Source organism: Oryctolagus cuniculus, chromosome 1, assembly GCF_964237555.1.
Source record: "Oryctolagus cuniculus chromosome 1, mOryCun1.1, whole genome shotgun sequence".
NCBI classification, from domain to species: Eukaryota; Metazoa; Chordata; class Mammalia; order Lagomorpha; family Leporidae; genus Oryctolagus; species Oryctolagus cuniculus.
In genome coordinates, this window is record NC_091432.1 from 227,003,451 (window position 1) to 227,020,627 (window position 17,177).

At 40.1% G+C, this 17,177-nt stretch overlaps 1 protein-coding gene across 14 annotated transcripts in view; it reads left to right on the forward strand.

Moving 5' to 3' along the window:
- Positions 1-17,177, forward strand: part of RABGAP1 (RAB GTPase activating protein 1) — a 191,193-nt gene that overhangs the window by 87,259 nt on the left and 86,757 nt on the right. For all 14 annotated transcript variants that reach the window (XM_008273353.4, XM_008273352.4, XM_070056593.1 and 11 more), the window contains 3 exons: positions 89-263; positions 4,929-5,022; positions 9,872-10,022. In XM_008273353.4, the coding sequence (XP_008271575.1) occupies positions 89-263; positions 4,929-5,022; positions 9,872-10,022 (420 nt within the window). The remainder of the gene's footprint in view (positions 1-88; positions 264-4,928; positions 5,023-9,871; positions 10,023-17,177) is intronic.

Sequence of the window (17,177 nt, forward strand, 5' to 3'; positions counted from 1 at the left end):
AAACCCTATTTATTCTCATATCTGTCTGAAGTCAGAAATGGTGCTTGATGAAAAATAATTTTTCTGTATGATATTTTTCCTTCTCAAGATAAAGCAAAAGGAGAGGAAGAGTAATGCAGACACTTTATATGAAGTTGTGTGCCTGGAAAGTGAATCAGAGAGAGAGAGGAGGAAAACCACAGCCAGTCCTGCAGTTCGCCTGCCACAGTCTGGATCTCAGAGTTCAATGATCCCTTCTCCTCCAGAAGATGATGAAGAGGAAGGTAAATCGCGGGAAGAACTTAATGTATATTAGGGGTTGGGGGACAGTGTAGACTTTTAAGATTTTATCACGTGACTGATATGTGACATGGCATTTGGAATATGTTTAGTGAATACTTATATGACAGGCTACTATATGCAAGGAGTTTTGAGAGATTAAAAGATGGTTAACATTGGACTTTAAGATACTTGTAATCAAATCAGAAAAATGAGATTTGTAATTTAAGAAATCAAGTTAGTGCCTGCTTGGAATGATAGAACATTTTTAGTGCAGCTTTACTTTGGTCAGTGTTCAGATTCTCAGCTGAGTCACTTTCAGATGCATGTTAACTTGTCAAATGCGGCTTCGGCATATGACTCCTACTGCAGATATAGACAAGAATGCTTCAGGAAGTTCATGGACGTGGAGTTAAAAGTTAAGTTTATTTTGGTACAAATTTTGAAATACATGCATACAAGAGGCCTTCAAAAAGCACATGAAAGTATTATGAAAGTGTGAGTCTTATAATTTGTACCAAAATAACCTTTTAATCCTTTTCTTTTTAAAGACTTACTTACTTGAAAGAATTAACAGATCTTCCATCTGCTTGTTCACTCTCAAAATGGTCATAATGACTGGAGCTAGGCCAGGCCAAAGCCAGGAGCCAAAAGCCTCATCTGTGTCTCCTGTGTGGATAGTATCCCATCTTCCACTGCTTTTCCCAGGCCATTATTAGCAGGGAGCTGGATCAGAAGTAGAGCAGCTGGGACTGGGACTGGTGCTCAGATGGGATGCCAGTGTCTCAGGTAGCAGCTTTACCCACGTTCCACAGTGCCAGCCAGCACTTTAATCGTATTTTTACGAACCTTCCGAATAACTCTTATATATGAAGATACACATCTGTAGGTTGTTGTGTTTTCACACTGATGAAGAATCAAGATAGCTGTGTTTATTGAGTTAATTTGTTTCTATTAAGAGTCCTCTGTAGAAGTGAGAATTGAAAGAAAGGAATACAGGAAAATTGAATGTTTGAAAGTCACTTTCTGATTTATAATTTCATACCAGAGCTTGAATTTTTATTGAAAAAAAGAAGATTGTGACATAAGGCCATATGAAACATGTATCTCTATGAGATGAGTAGCAACTATTCTGGAAATTCATTAGAGGAGAACTATTTTTTATTGTTGGAAATGTGGCAGGGTATCCCAAAAAGTAGTCTGTGAACTGAGACTTTAAAGTACAAGTATATATTAGTGAAATATTGGCTGATCTGCTCTTTCCTGGCTAAGAAATCCTATTAAAGGCATAAAGGTAGCAGGAGTGATTGCCTGACTAAAAGAAACATATCCATGAGTATGTGTACAGTTTTTCAGGTAAGAGTAACTCTTACTGTTCTTGCAATTAATCACCTTAGGATCATTTATTAGTGCTGTTGTTTTAAAGAAGAGCTTTCTTTCCTTTCTTTTGAGCGATAGAGAGACATCTTCCCTCCACTGGTTCACTCCCAAAATGGTCACAATGGCCAGAACTAACCCGATCTGAAGCCTGGAGCCTGGAGCTTCTTCCAGGTCTCCCACATGGGTGCAGGGGCCCAAGCACTTGGGCTGTCCTCTGCTGCTTTCCCAGGCCATAGCAGAGAGCTGGATTGGAAGAGGAGCAACCGGGGCACAGACCAGCACCCATACAGGATGCTGGTGCTGCGGACCAAGGCTTAACCTACTGCAGCACAGTGCTGGCCCCTATTAGTGTTATTTACAGCCACAAATGAGTAGGTATTTAATATGTGGTGGGCAGGTGCTTTGTTTGTCCTACAGAGTCCTCACAGTCCTGAAAATTGGGGTTTATGATGTTATTATTACCATCATGAAGAAATAGAATCTCAGAAAGTGAATTTGCCCAAGGTCATAGAACTTGAATTGACAGAGGCAGGATTTGAATCTAGATTTATGAGTTCACAGTCTGAGCTGTTGTCTGTCATCATCTCTTAATTTAACTCTCATGAAGAATTTTGAAGTGCAGAGAAAACTCATGTGTTGTTTGTGAAGTCAGCCATGCAGTTTTAAGTGCCCCTGTGGAACTGTTTTTAAGTCATGTTAGGTATAGGAAAAGTGGACTTAGTTTGAGATCATCTGCTATGTAACTAGTAGCTCTCGGGACTTGCAGTTCCTCTTCTAGGTTAACATGGTTAAGATGATGGAATGGATAAAATTTTATATAACGCCTCCCTAAACCCAGCAATAAAAACAAAAGAACCGCAAATTGAGAAAGAAGCTCTAGTATTAATAGACTTTGAAGAATATCTAATGGTTACAAAGAAATTGTGCTCCAGGTAAAGGAGGAGAGCGTCAGGACTGACATCTGTCTCAGTGTGGCAGGCATGGATTTAATTTTCTAGGCGATTTCCTAGTTTTCAATTAGGGAGAAATAAGAATTGATGGGAACTGGTAGACTGTTAGAATCAGGAAACCCTAGCATACAGGCTTTCTGCAGGAAGCACCTGCCCACCACATATTAAATATCTGCTTTTGTCCCCCGTTGTTTATGTGGTATGTACCCCAATGCACAGTCTCTTGGTAGGCACTCAGGAGATACTGGTAAGATGGTTAAAAAGAGCTAAAGAACTGGGATTAAAGGAAATTCTACAGCCATGCTATCCTTTAATTCTAACTCAGTTTACAAACAAGGGAAACAAGAAACAATTCTCTGGAGAGGCTCCTTATCCTGGACACTTGTCAGGAAAGGGTGGGTGTTCAGAAGCAAATTCTGAAACCAAGATTGCCTGCTTTCTCCTACCCTAAGCCATACCTTAGGCAGATGGGGTTCTAAACATAGATTTCAAATTATTATCCAGATTTTCTGAAGTCGTCCAAAACAGTAGAAGAGAATTTTGGAAGATAGATCTTCCTACTCTTTTTGAACAACTTGTCATCCTTTGTAAATTTTAGTACATTTTTCTTACAGCCATCTTCCCACAAAGTGTTGTATGTGATATATTCTTTACTTTATTCTTATGTATACAGAGGTCTTTTACTTACATTCAGCCTGTTTTCATTCCTGTCACACCATCAAAACTGATGATAATGCCCAGAGCATTTTAATGTAAAGAAGCTTAGCAATAGGTATCATTGACCTCTGAGTCTTTAAAATCAGTACTGTCAGATAATCACGATCTCCAGTAGGGATGCAGATTCATGATACAATCATCTTAAGAGTAAGCATGCAAACTTAATCTAGGCAGATGAAGCCAAAACATCAAAAGTAAACAAAACCTAGAAACAGCACTAATGAAGACACAGGAAAAGTACTGTTGTATCTAATTAATGGAAATGTAAATTAGTAGAACAGTTTTGGAAGACAGCTTGTGAGAAAATTTAAGAATCTCTTAAAGTGCATTTACTTCACGCCGGAAGTCTACTTCTGGGCATTTACCCAATGAAAGCAGTGAGATATATTCATCCTGATGCTCTATATAGCAAAAATGTTGAAAACTCCCCAATTGCCCAACAAAAGAGAATCAAGTAGATATCTTAATCTCTATTTTTTCAGTTGTCTTTGTGCTTTTCAATTCTTTTCATGCCTTTTTCAGTGTCACTTTTCTCACTGTCTTCATCTCTTAAATTCCTTTTTATATTTTTTTAAGATTTTTTTTAATTTATTTACTTGAAAGAGTTACAGAGAGGCAGAGGCAGAGAGAGAAAAGTCTTCCATCCGCTAATTGACTCCCCATAAGGCCTCAACGGCCAGGGCTGAACTGATCTGAAGCCAAGAGCCAGGAGCTTTTTCTGGGTCACTCATGTGGGTACAGGGGCCCAAGCACTTTGGCCATCTTCTACTGCTTTCCCAGGCCATAGCAGAGAGCTGATTGGAAGCGGAGCAGCTAGAACTCAAACCAGCACCCATATGGGATGCCAGCACTGCAGGTGGTGGCTTTACTTGCTATACCACAGCACTGGCCACTCATCTCTTAAATTCTTACTTGAATTTACATTTCTTGGTTGGAATTTGAAATTATTTGTTTTAGTCCATTTAAATAATTATGTGCTTTATTATAAATTTAAATATACCATCATAGAAAATTTGAGGCCATACAAACTTAAGAACAAGAGAATGTCAATCATAATTCTATCATCAGAGGCAATAATTGTTAAAATCTTCATGTAGTTTATTCTTGTCTTTTATTTTGTAGCATATATTACATCACAGTGAAGATTTAACTTTCCATATATTATGTAGTATTTTGCTGTATCATTAGGTAACCATAAGTGTCTACGTAGGTTTATGTTATATACATGTATCGTAATTCATTGGGTCTTATTGTTGGATACTTAGGTGGTTTGAATTTTTTTAACTGTGACAAGTAAGTTTGCTAAATATTTTCATGCAGAAAGCTATTTGGAAAAGGAAAGAGAACACAGATATTTTGAGCCCTGTAATTTTATAATTAAATTATTCTTTTCTGTAATTGACATAATATGAACCTGTATGAAAAGTGGAAAAGAATTAAAGAAGTTACAATAGTCTACACAGGACCATTTTTATTTTCTTTGTATTTATGTTTAAGTACCAAGGGAGATATTATGAGCTTATGTTCCCAAAAGAGGCTTTCAGATTTGACTTATGTTCCCATCACCTTTTACCTAGCGTAGCCATCTCTGTTATCCTTTATTGTGTGTTTTGTTTATTAAAGATAACGATGAACCTCTCTTGAGTGGATTTGGTGATGTATCCAAAGAATGTGCTGAAAAAATTCTTGAAACGTGGGGAGAACTGCTGTCCAAATGGTAAGTTCTAATCGGATAGTTCTCATGGGAAGGGAATCCTCCCTAACTAGAGTGTTAGATTCTTGAACAAGTTCTAATTGGATAGTTCTCATGGGAGGGGGACCCTCCCTAACTATAGAGTGTTGGATTCTGGAACAAGTTCTAATAGAAGAGTTCTCATGGGAGGGAAACCCTCCCTAACTAGAGTGTTGGATTCTGGAACAAGTTCTAATCAGATAGTTCTCATGGGAAGAGAACCCTCCCTAACTAGAGTTTGGATTTTGGAACCTAGTAGAAGAACCTGCAGATAAGATGCAGATTTCAGAATCTCTCTAATTCAAGAGGTTTATAAGAATAATAATGGTGATCTCAACTCAATTTTCAGAATATTAGAAAACTAATTCTCATTGCTGAAGGAAATATTTATTTGAATTTGAAATTCTTGGACAGAGTAAGTAAGGAAAGAGTTCCTTTACATTTGACAAGGTTAGAAACCATTGCCTGTGTAAGGTAATAATAGTTAAAGTAGTACACAATAATCAGTTAAATTCAGAGTCCACAATATAGACCCCAGGTAGGATTTTTTCCTTATCTGTAATAAGTTCTAAAATTGCAGAGTAGAATGAGCATGCTGTATATTACCTGCTCTGTCACTTTTCCTTCTAACAAATGTAAATGTGGGAATTTCTTACCAGCTTATGAAGTAACTTGACAAGAGTGTGAAGAAGCAATATCCTGCTAGAGCCTAGGGAGATTACTGACGCCATAAACAAGAGTGTCAAATTGTTAAGTCAACAACAGGAGTCACTGTGTACTTACTCCTCATGTGGAATCTGTCCTTAATGTGTTGTCCAATGTGAAGTTATGCTATAACTAGTACTGAAACAGTATTTTACACTCTGTGTTTCTGTGTGGGTGCAATAAAAAAGAAGCAGCAATATCCTGTGGGTTGTCTAAAAAGAATGTATTACCTTTAGATGCTCATTGTCATAAGCAGAGGTACTGTGGTAAGCCAGTACCTGAGGTAGGGTGTTGGTATTTGCTGAACAAAAGCCAAACTTGAAAATTATCTAACTCTGCTCTATTTCCCACATTCTGGATCTTGGGGTTGTCACATAAGCTCCCTGTGGGCCTATTATTTTGAGGTTTGATTTTTCTCAGAAATTTTAACTATTGAAGTCTTTCATTCTATTCCTAGTAAAGCTGACTTAGTGTTTCAAAAATTATTCATACCCTTGAGGGGTAGGACTACATGTAAGCATCATCTGCTCTAGCATTCTCACACTGCTCTAACACTTTCAGCAAATCCTTCTCCACATTGGAAAATGTCAGCTCTCTACAGGAGAGAAAAATCAAACCAAAGCCTGGTTTGTCTTTACACACAGGTTTTAATAAAGAGATTCTGCAGAAGCCCCCAAAGGAACTTATATATAAATTCTTATATATTTTTCATACTTCTTTACAATCAGGAGACAAAACTCCGTATACTCTGCTCACAGCTATATTTTCAGTTCAGTCAGTTCAGGGTGTTTGGGCTGCTATAAGGAGGTTTTTGCTCTAAAATGGAATTGAGTCTTCGCATGGTTACATAATAGTATTTAAAAATTATCCAGGAGGGGCTGGCGCTGTGGCTCACTTGGTTAATCCTCCACCTGCGGCACCGGCATCCCATGTAGGCACCAGGTTCTAGTCCCAGTTGCTACTCTTCCAGTCCAGCTCTCTGCTATGGCCTGGGAAGGCTGTGGAGGATGCCCCAAGTGCTTGGGCCCCTGCACCTGCATAGGAGACCAGGAAGAAGCACCTGGCTGCTGACTTCAGATCGGTGCAGCGCCAGCCGTGGCGGCTGTTTAGGGAGTGAACCAACGGAGGCAGGACCTTTCTCTCTGTCTTTGTCTCTCACTGTCTGTAACTCTACCTGTCAAAAAAAAAAATTTTTTTTTTTTTTTAAATCATCCAGGAGCCAGTGCTGTAGCAGAGCGGGTAAAGCCACCGTCTGCAGTGCCAGTATCCCATATGGGTGCCAGTTTGAGACCTGGCTGTTGGACTTCTGATCCAGCTCTCTGCTATAGCCTGGGAAAGCAGTAGAAGATGGCCAAGTCCTTGGGCCCCTGCACCCATGTGGGAGACTGGAAGAAGCTCGTGGCTCCTGGCTTCTGATCAGCACAGTTCCGACCATTGCAGTCATTTGAGGAGTGAAGGAAGACCACTCTTTCTCTCTCTGCCTCTGCCTCTCTGCAACTCTGCCTTTCAGATAAATAAATACATCTTTTAAAAAAAATCATCCAGATACAGCATTTAGACTCTAAGATTTTTTTAAAAAGATATATTTATTTCAAAGGCAGTTACAGAGAAGTCAAGGCAGAGAGAAGTCTTCCATATGCTGGTTCACTTCCCAAATGGCTACTACAGCTAGAGATGGGCCATCCGCAGCCAGGAGCCAGGAGCTTCTTCTGGGTCTCTCATATGGGTGCAGGGGCACAAGGACTTGGCCATCTTCTACTGCTTTCCCAGGCCATAGCAGAGAGCTGGATCAGAAGTGGAGTGGCTGGGACTAAAGCCAGTGCCCATATGGGATACTGGCACAGCAGGTGGCAGCTTTACCTGCCATGCCAGCGCTAGGATGAGATTTTATTAGAATGAATTCACCAGCATTTTATACAGTGGCTTGGAATTTGTTTCATTTTCAAACTTTGTTATTTATTTGTAATTATGTCTTCCTACTCTCAAATAACAGTTTCCATCTGTTTAAAGAGAGTTTGTTTTTACTTATTTTAGTCATGTGTTCAGATACAGTGTCATAGTTTCTCTTCATCAATTCATTTTATCAATACTTTTTTCTATTGTTATATTGTATTCTACAGAGAGGAAGCATGCTAAGATCATAAAATTGTAGAGCCCGGTAGACCTGTCTTCAAATTCTCTCTCTCCTGTTTCTAAATTGTATGGGCTTGGGCTTGGGCATTCACTAAACTCTTCTGAGACTGTTTTTTCATTTAAAAAATAGAAGTCTGTATAACTACCATTCTGGATTATTGTAGAATAAAACAATGTTTGTCATGGATGTGGTGATTACAATAAGAACTAATGAGTTTGCCGTATGTTGGGGACTGTGACCTGTTTGACCTATAAAAATCTTAGGAACTTGTGTCCATTTTTATAACTGAGGAACCTGACTCACAGACTAATGTCAGTGTAAGATAATGTGCTGGGCTGGCACCATGGCTCACTTGGTTAATCCTCCACCTGCGGCACCGGCATCCCATATGGGTGCTGGGTTCTAGTCCCAGTTGCTCCTCTTCCAGTCCAGCTCTCTGCTGTGGCCAGGGAAGGCAGTGGAGGATGGCCCAAGTGTTTGGGCCCTGCACCCGCATGGGAGACCAGGAGGAAGCACCTGGCTCCTGGCTTTGGATCGGCGCAGCGCCAGCCATAGCGGCCATTTGGGGAGTGAACCAACAGGAAGGAAGACCTTTCTCTCTGTCTCTCTCTCACTGTCTATAACTCTACCTGTCCAAAAAAAAAAAAAAAAGATAATATTCTAAGTTGAATAAAGTTAATACTATATCAATGACAGAATTTTTAAAAGTAATTTTACTAATATAAAGTAAGCTAAGATTTGCAAATTCTTTCTATAAATATTCCAGGCTTTGCAAACTGATAATAATCTACTGCAGCTATTTAAGTTTTGTTGTAATACAAAAGCAGCTATAGAAAATACATAAACAAATAAGCATGGCTTTGTTTCAGTAAAAGTCTGCTTATTAAAAATAAGTGATGGGCTGGATTTGGCTCAGAGGCCACAATGTACCCATCCTTGAATTAAGTAATAGAACTACTTTTATTCTTTTGCTGGCAGCTTTCCAACTGTTATTTTTTTTTTAATCTAAGTGAAGAGAAAATTATATTATTTCGCTATTATATTAAAATACCAATATCATGGAATTAATCACTTTTAAATGTGCTGTGCATTATTCATGTGGAGTTCTGAGAACATTTGGAGAAAAGTCTCAGACTTTTTATAATTAGATAGTGGTGATATTGTATCAGTAACTTGATTTTGTCTGACAAGCATAGGCATTTTCTGTATCAGGATCCTGTATTATTAACTCAGTAATGTTGGCTTTCAATCACAGACCAGCTGTTATATAATAAATGAAGCATTTATTTGTTTTAAGAGTTTGAAAATGACCCATGTTTTTAATTGACCTCCCCAAACTACTTTCTCCATCTGTAAAACTATAAATATCTCAGATGGTTTGTGTTAGGATCAAATGAGAAACTGTATGCAAAAGCACTTTGTAAATGTATTCCAGTTACAAGGTAAATTTTATCCCCCCCTCCCCCATTTATAGATGTGATGAATGAAGCCTAGAGACTTTAATGACTTGCTTTAATGTTACAGTAGTTTAGTGGAAAGGTTTTTAACCCCTATAGACCTTCAGCAAAGTTACATGAAAGAAGATGTAATAAAACATGCTGAAAACAGACTTGAAATATTTTAACTTAGAACATATAAATATACAATTCACTTGTTGATTTTGATGGAAGGCCAAGCCTTTCTCTTTGACTGTGTGTCCACTAACTAGAATTTTTCTCTTAGAAAAACTACAACCATAAGGCATTATCTGTGGTTTTGTTTTTTTAATTTGAGTAATAACTTAAAGATGCTTAGGGAGTGGTTTGCAGAATCTGTGTAAACTTTAGTTCTTTGTTTCACCCAATCTCTTAATGTTGTGTCAGCCACATCTAATTCAATAGCACTTTCTTTATTAGTATGTTACCCTGTCAACTTTTAAAAAATCATGTAATCTTATTTTCATAAAAGTAACACAAGAGAATCATTTATGACCAAACGGTATGACTTTATTTTTAGGCATCTGAACTTGAGTGTAAGACCAAAGCAGTTATCGTCCTTGGTAAGAAGTGGCGTCCCTGAAGCTCTTCGAGGAGAGGTCTGGCAGCTGCTAGCAGGCTGCCACAACAATGACCACCTTGTTGAAAAATACCGGATTCTCATCACAAAGGTAAGAAGATGATCATTTAGCTTCAGCGCTAATCCATTTAGAAACTTGTAATGAAAAGATCTTTGTGGTTATTTGACTTCCAAGAATGTTCTTACTTCCTTTATCCAGTAGAAGAACAATTACACTTCTAGCTCAAAGATACACTTTCTTGAGTTGACACAAATGAGAAGACAAAGTTTTTTCAGAGGCGAAAGCTGTCCTCTGTCCCATTGTGTAGCTATGTTAGATCAGTATGTTATGCAGTGTGTGAAAATTTGTTTTTTTATTTTTTTAGTACTTCTCATACTTCATAGAAATATGCTCTTAGTAGGGAAGCCTGACTTTTTTCTTTTTTAAGACTTATTTATATATTTATTTGAAAGGCAGAGTTACAGAGAGGCAGAGAGAGAGTTCTTCCATCTGCTTGTTCAATCCCTAAATGGCTGCAATAGACAAAGCAGGGCCAGTCTGAAGCCAGCAGGCAGGCGCTTCTTCCCAGTCTCCCATGCGGGAGCAGGGCTCCAAGCACTTGGGCCATCTTCTACTGCTTTCCCAGGCCATACCAGAGAGCTGGATCGGAAGTGGAATAGCTGGGTCTTGAACCTGTGCCCATATGGGATGGGCTTTACCTGCTACACCACAGTGCTGACTGCTTTTTTTTTTTTTTTTTTTTTTAAGATTTATTTATTTATTTGAAAGTCCTAGTTACAGAGAGAGGGTGAGGGAGAAATAGAGAGGTCTTCAATCTGCTGGTTCACTCTCCTGGTGGTCGCAGTGCCAGCACTGGGCCAGCATGAAGCCAGGAACCAGGAGTTTGCTCCAGGTTTCCCATGAGGGTAGTAGAGGCCCAAACACCTGGGCCATCTTCCACTGATTTCCCAGGTCCTTTGCATGGAGCTGGACGAAAAATGGAGGAGCTGGGACACAAACTGGCACCCATATGGGATGCCAGCATCTCAGGCTGTGACTGCTCACTACACCCCAGTGCTGACCCTGGAAACCCTACTTCTAGTTTCTGCACTTAAAAAGAAAATAATTCTGTAGTTTTAAACTATATTTCCTTTTGGGCCGGTGCCGTGGCTCACTAGGCTAATCCTCCACCTTGCGGCGCCGGCAAACCGGGTTCTAGTCCCGGTCGGGGTGCTGGATTCTGTCCCGGTTGCCCCTCTTCCAGGCCAGCTCTCTGCTGTGGCCAGGGAGTGCATTGGAGGATTGCCCAAGTGCTTGGGCCCTGCACCCCATGGGAGACCAGGATAAGCACCTGGCTCCTGGCTTCGGATCAGCGCGGTGAGCCGGCCGCAGCATGGTGGCCATTAGAAGGTGAACCAACGGCAAAGGAAGACCTTTCTCTTTGTCTCTCTCTCTCTCACTGTCCACTCTGCCTGTCAAAAAAAAAAAAAAAAAAACTATATTTCCTTTTAGCTCACTCAGCTAAAGTGAAAAAATTTCTCATTTTATAGTATCCCCTTCTCCATTTCAGGCATTCTTCAAAGTTTTTTCAGGAAAAGAAAAATTATTCCTTGTGCAAGCATATAAATAAGGATTTTTTTTTTTTTTTGGACAGGTAGAGTTAGAGAGAGAGAGAGAAATGTCTTCCTTCCGTTGGTTCACTCCCCAAATGGCCGCTATGGCTGGCGCTGCGCCGATCCAAAGCCAGGAGCCAGGTGCTTCCTCCTGGTCTCCCACACGGGTGCAGGGCCCAAGCACTTGGGCCATCCTCCACTGCCTTCCCTGGCCACAGCAGAGAGCTGGACTGGAAGAGGAGCAACTGGGACTAGAACCCAGCACCCATATGGGATGCCGGTGCCGCAGGTGGAGGATTAACCAAGTGAGCCATGGTGCCAGCCTCCAGCATATAAGGATTTAAAGTAATTTTCTGCAAGGTTAGGCAGTGTTCTCTGCCTTCATTTTAGTGTTCTTGATTTTTGCTTTAGTTTTCTCAAATTTTTAGTGCTTATCTCTAGGAAACAGTTCCTCTCGGTATACAATTGCCAACCTGAGTTCTAAGAATTTTTTTGTGTGACAAAAGGCCATATCTCTATGAAGCTGTTAGTATAAATTAAAACAAAACACCTTAAGGTGCTTCTTTCTCATGATGTTACTTCTAGACAGCTATTTTTTGTTTCAAAAAATAGCATTCTGGGGCTGGCGCTGTTGCGTAGTGGGTAAAAGCTGCCACCTGCAGTCCTGGCATCCCATACGGGCACTGGTTTCATTCCTGGCTGCTTCACTTCTAATCCAGCTTCTTGCTATGGCCTGGGAAAGCAGTTGATGGCCTGAGTGCTTGGGCCTCTGTACCCGCGTGGGACATCTGGAAGAAGCTCCTGGCTCCTGGCTCCTGGCTCCTGGCTCCTGGCTCCTGGCTTGGGATTGGCATAGCTCCAGCTGTTGCAGCCGTCTGGGGAGTGAACCAGTGGATGGAAGACCTATCTTTCTCTCCTTGCCTCTGCCTCTTTCTAACTCTGCCTTTCAAATAAATAAATAAATCTTAAAAAAAGAAGAAGAAGTAATAGTAACATCCTGGGGTCAATGTTGTGATGTAGCAGGTAGAGCCGCTGCCTGTGATGCCAGCATCCCATTGTGGGCACCAGTTTGGGTCCTGGCTGCTCCACTTCCAATCCAATGCTAATGGCCTGGGAAAAGCAGCAGAGGATGGCCTGAGTATTTGGGCCCTGCCACCGACACAGGAAGCCTGGAGGAAGCTCCTGGCTTCCACCTGGCCGATGCTGTTGTCTGGCCAGTGAACCAGTGGATGGAAGATCTTTCTCTTTTCTCTCTCTCTTTCCCTCTGTAATTCTGACTTTCAAATAAATGAGTAAATATTTTCTTTAAAAAAAAGAATATTTTTATTCCCTCCAATATATTGATATAATTGTTTAGCCAGTGTTTTGAGTGCATATTATGACTATAATGCTGTTGCCAGGAAGTCAAATACAAAAGCATTTAACTGTCACAATGGGAATCCACTAAAGACATGATTAAATCAGCCTGGGTAAGCTGGATAGTCTTCATCAGGAGTATAACATTGAAGATGGACTCGAACAGACCTCCCTGTACCAGGAAGGACGGGAAGAGCATTGTACCCATAGCATGAATAGCAGCATTGAAGAGTGAAGTTATGTAACATGTCTGTCTAGCAAAAGGTACAATTAGTTGATTATTTTCTTTTGTTGGTGAGTCTTTTGGGTTGGTGATGTTTTCTAGGTCTGCTTTTGCAGTGTTTTGAAATGTTTTCCAAAAATGATTTCTTTTGAGTTTATTACTTTATTATTATTAATAATAATTATTTTTTAAGGAATACAAATTTCTTAAGTACAACTTTAGGAATATAGTTATTCCCACCATACCCATGCTCCCACTCCTCCTCCGCCTCCTCTTCCTCTTCCTCCCTCTCCCCTTGCCAGTCTCATTCTCCATTAAGTTTCATTTCAGTTAACTTTGTACACAGAAAACCAACACTATACTAAGTAAGGATTTCAACAGTTGGCACATACACAAAAAAACTGAGTAGAGTTTATTACTTTAAATACATATTTTGGCAAGGCTGTGCATAAAGATAATTTAAAGACATGAAGTGTCTGTTACTGATTGTATTGTTTGTTGGTTCCATGAAAATGGTGACCTCACTTTCTAGAAAAAGAGCCTCATATGTATAAGAGACCATCTTTAACAAGGATATTTGACTGATGACTAATATATATTAGTGATGTGCATTTTATATTTCGCATCAAACTTATGCATATGGTTAGAACCTTAAAAAGTTTTTAAATGGATGTGTCTCAGTTGAAATTGCCAATTAGTGATCAGAGAATACAAATTACCTAGCTGTCTTATATTGGGAATGCTTTTTTCAAAATAGTGATACTCTGTGTATGCTGGTTTTGCTTTTTTGTCTTTCTCAAATAATACTGATTGTATGTAATGGTAAGTCTAACTTTCTTTGAAACTTTTTTTGAGAGAAGGAACTACTTTTTACATTGTTTAAAATATACAATTCCATGATATTTTATATGCAAAACACGCTGCCGGCAAGAGCATGAACACAGCCATTACCCTAAAAAAGCTGTTCTTGTCTGTGTTTAGAGATAACTGTTCCTCTTGCATGCTTGAAGTAATCACTATTCTGACTTTTCTCTCCTTACAAGTTCTGATTTTTTTTTTTTTTTTTTTTTTTTTTTTTTTGCAGGAGCCAGGTACTTATCCTGGTCTCCCATGGGGTGCAGGGCCCAAACACTTGGGCCATCCTCCACTGCACTCCCTGGCCACAGCAGAGAGCTGGCCTGGAAGAGGGGCAACCGGGACAGAATCCGGTGCCCCAACCGGGACTAGAACCCTGTGTGCCGGCGCCGCAAGGCGGAGGATTAGCCTAGTGAGCCGCAGCGCCGGCCACAAGTTCTGATCTTAAATTAATAAACAGTCATATAGTATGTGCTTGTTTGTATCTGATGTCTTTAACCCATCCGTTTTGGGAATGTATCAGTAGCTTGCTTTTTTTATTTTATTTTTTAATTACTAAGTATTCCATTAAATATATAAGCCATATTTTTAAATTCATGCATAAATGTTTCATAGTATGCACTTTGCATTGAATGTTTTGAAGACGCTTGTGAATGCATGGATTTCAAAAATGTTTTGCATCAAATTAAACTTACCTTTTGGTTACATTTTCCACAGGCTTCTAGGGATATTGTTTTATAGTGTTTTACTAAATATCCCTTCAAATGATCTACATCTTACAGTTTTATGAAGTTTGGAGTAGTGAGGAGTTTGATTGGTCAATCAAAGGGTAACACATTTTTTAAACTGCTTATTGGAGTTCTGTGTTTAATTACTTCTTGTGAATTGAATGTTGTTTTTAGCCCTTGTTTACACTTCTGTAGAACTGTGGTCTTTCTACTTTTTACTTCTTGAATATTATGGTTAGTGGTGCATTAAGCCAATGATTATAGAGTGAACTGAAATTGTGTTTTTTCAAAAATTAAAAAAGGAAGGGGATCGAGGACGGAAAGGGGGGAGGAAGGGAAATATGATTATCTTAGAATTATACCTATGAAATGCATGAAATATGTGCTCTGTATTTTTTTAATTACTTAATTCTAGTTTATTTCTCTAAAAGCGTGTGACAGTTCATTCTTCCACCACCCTTAAGTTCCATCAGCAAGGCACCTGTTGACCCCTATTCAAAGCAGTGTTAGTTGTCACTGGTTTTCATTTTTTTTTTATCAGTGGACATAAGGGGTTCCAGCATGTCTTCAGTTTGTAGCACTCTGTCAGTAAATTTTAATGATTTGCTCTTCTGTGATGTACTTTTTCATATTACTTTGTTTTTCTATTATGTATTTTTTTTTTAAGTTTTATTTATTTATTTGAAAGGGCAGAGTTACAGAGAGGCAGTGGGGGGAGAGGGAAGGAGGGAGGGAGAAAGGTCTTTCATCCGCTGGTTCATTCCCCAGATAGCCACAATGGCCAGAGCTGCACCAATCCGAAGCCAGGAGCCAGGAGCTTCTTCCAGGTCTCCCACGTTGGGGCAGGGGCCCAAAGACTTGGGCTATCTTCTGCTGCTTTCCCAGGCCATAGCAAAGTTGAATCAGAGGTGGAGCAGTCAAGACTTCAACCAGCACCCATATGGAATGCCAGCACTGCAGGCGGTAGCTTTACCTGCTGTGCCACAGCACTGGCCCCTATTTGGGGTATATGTGTTTGTTTTTTAAAGATTTATTTTTTTGAAAGGCAGAGAGAGAGAGGTCTTACATCTGCTGGTTTACTCCCCAAATGGCCACAGCGGCTGCAGCTGGGCCAATCCAAAAGCACGAGTCAAGAGCTTCTTCCGGGTCTCCCACGCAGGTCTCCAAGGACTTGGGCCATCTTCTACTGCTTTCCCAGGCCATAGCAGAGAGCTGGATCAGAAGAGCAGCAGCCAGGACTAGAACCAGCACCCATATGGGATGCTGGGGCCACAGGCAGAGGATTAACCTACTGTGCCACAGTGCTGGCCCCTGTGATGTCAGTTTCTAAGAACTCTCTCTACATTATTAATCCTTTGCATCTACATTATAAAAATTTTAAGCTGTAAGTTTTTTATTGAGTTTATGGTTTCATGCCATACAAAACATTTTCAGTTTTTATGTAAAATATTATGTCTTAGTTAAGTTCTCCTTTGTCTCTAGATTTTGTAAATGTAGTTTCTAAGATTTTTTGTAAAATCTTTATTGTGTGTAAATTTTTATGTGTTTAATCCACAAGAAATTCATTTTTGTGCATGGCATAAATAGTAGTCCAGTTACCCTTTTTTTCCAGATAACCAGTTGTGTGGCTCCCCTTTCCTGTAAGGTATTACTACCACCTTTGTCATAGCTTAAATTCTCTTATGTACTGAGATCAACTGCTGGATTGTTCTAGTATTGATTTGCTTGTATATTCCTATTCTAATACTATTTTTTAAAGATTTATTTATTTATATGAAAGGCAGAGTTACAGAGAGGCAGAGGCAGAGAGAATCTTCCATTCATTGGTTCACTCTCCAGGTGGCTGCAATGGCTGGAGCTATGCTGATCCAAAGGCAAAAGCGAGGAGCTTCTTCCAGGTCTCTCACCCAGGTGCAGGTTGCCCAAGGACTTGGGCCATCTTCTACTGCTTTCCTAGGCCATAGCAGAGAGCCGGATGGGAAGTGGAGCAGCTTGGACTAGAATCGGCACCCATATGGGATACCAGCACTGCAGGCGGTGGCTTTACCTGCTATGCCAAAGCCCCAGTCCCTTCAATATTATTTTGATTAAAGAGGCTTTTAGTATGTTCTGATATCTGATAATACAGGTTTTGTTTGTTTGTTTGTTTGTTTTTGCACTGTTTTCCCACTTCATGCCTTAGTGACTATTTTTTTTTTAAAAGATTTATTTATTTACTTGAGAGGGCATAGTCACAGAGAAAGGGAGAGACAGAAAGAGAAGTCCTCCATCCGTTAGTTCACTCCCCAAATGTCCGCAATGGCAGGAGCTGATCCAAAGCCAGGAGCCTCCTCTGGGTCCCCTACGCAGGTGCAGGGGCCCAAGCACTCAGGCCATCCTCCACTGCTTTCCTGGCTCTCCATCAGGGAACTGGATCAGAAGAAGAGCAGCCAGGACTCGCATCAGTGCCTATATGGTATGCCGGCATCCTGTGGATGCCCAACCCACTACA